General features: G+C 72.5%; 1 protein-coding gene across 1 annotated transcript in view; it reads right to left on the bottom strand.

Moving 5' to 3' along the window:
- AGAP3 (ArfGAP with GTPase domain, ankyrin repeat and PH domain 3) overlaps nucleotides 1-1340 on the bottom strand; it is a gene marked incomplete at its 5' end in the record, with an annotated part of 46522 nt that overhangs the window by 24464 nt on the left and 20718 nt on the right. The window contains 4 exons of the mRNA XM_012733862.1: nucleotides 17-187; nucleotides 259-344; nucleotides 510-597; nucleotides 784-842. Of these exons, the coding sequence (XP_012589316.1) occupies nucleotides 17-187; nucleotides 259-344; nucleotides 510-597; nucleotides 784-842 (404 nt within the window). The remainder of the gene's footprint in view (nucleotides 1-16; nucleotides 188-258; nucleotides 345-509; nucleotides 598-783; nucleotides 843-1340) is intronic.

The raw sequence follows: 1340 nt of genomic DNA, 5'->3' as shown, positions 1-1340 counted from the left end.
CCGCGGGCCCCTCCACCGGCCGCCCGGCCACAGCCCCGCGCTCACCCTGCGTGCCCACCAGCACCATGGGCACCTCGCTGGCGCTGCGAAAGCTGCAGAGACGCAGGAAGTAGTTGTACACCGTCTGGAAGCTGATCTCGTCCTCCAGGCTGAACACGAACACCACGGCGTCCACCCAGGCGGCAAACTGGGGGCACGGGCGGGGTCAGCACTGCGCCGGCCCGGACCCCGGCGAGGGGGCGGGGGGCGGGGCATCACCTGGAGCTCGGGGGGCCCGCCTTCATCCCGGATCAGCAGCAGGTAACTCTGGCCGTCCACCACGATCTCCTTCTTAAACCGACCCCCTAGGGCAGAGTGCCGCGTGGGGCTCAGGTGCACAGCCGCGCCGCCCCCCGGCCCCCAGTTTCTAGCACAGACCGGAGGGCCGAGAAGGGCCGGGGGCTCGCGCCCCGCGAGCCACGAGGAGGCAGGGCGAGGTCGGCTCCGCGCCGGCCAGCCCCGCCACTCACCTTCGGGGGACTCCTCCTGGACATAGGTCCCTGTCAGGTAGCGGTGCACCAGGGCCGACTTCCCGCTGGACAGGTTCCCCACAATGCCCTGCGGGGGAGGACGGGGACGCAGGTCAGCACAGGGCCGAGGAGGGCCGGGGCGGCGGCCCCGGGAGGCCCGCGGACCAGGCGCTGGAAGGCGGACGCCGCGCCGCCCGGCACCGTGAAGGTGGACGCCGTTCACTGCCCAGCACCGCCAGCCCCAGGGCAGCCCGGCCCCCGAGGACGCACTCACCACTTTAAGCTCCGGCACCGAGCGGCTCAGGGTCCACTCCTGGCTGTTGACAAACGAGTCTGTGGAGGGAACGGCGCCGTCAGGACTGGGGTGGCACGCACCCCGGCACTGCCCACCTCCAGCCGTCACCTGGGCCCAGCGCCACGCGGCGGGGACCCCGGCCCTCTGCCCCAGATCCTGGAGGACAGAGGCGAGTCCTTTCACACCCCGGGGGTGTGGGTTCGGGTCCCCCTCCTCTGACTGCTGCTGCAAGCACGCGTCCTCACCTGAGCCCTACCTGGCCGGAGGGCCTGTGCCGGTACCCAGACACCAGGCACAGGTCAGCGGCCACCCCGGCAGGCCTCAGCCCAGCCCACACCAGGACCGGCTCTTGGCAGCTGGGCAGGGGACAGCCTCCTGCAGCGAGCAGGGACAGCCCACAGGGCAGGGCGCCGCCCACTGCATTCCCAGCTGGGTGGAGGGGGAGGCGCCCTCCAGCCCTGATGGAGGCGCAGGTGTGGGGAGCTGAAGGCTCCTCCCTGGGAGGCCGCCGCCCAGTCTCCCCAGGACCCACCTCC

The sequence above is a fragment of the Condylura cristata genome, unplaced genomic scaffold (genome assembly GCF_000260355.1).
Source record: "Condylura cristata isolate star-nosed mole 26May11 unplaced genomic scaffold, ConCri1.0 scaffold00042, whole genome shotgun sequence".
NCBI classification, from domain to species: domain Eukaryota; kingdom Metazoa; phylum Chordata; class Mammalia; order Eulipotyphla; family Talpidae; genus Condylura; species Condylura cristata.
Note: the sequence above shows the minus strand (reverse complement) of the source record. Positions and strands in the feature narration are given on the sequence as shown.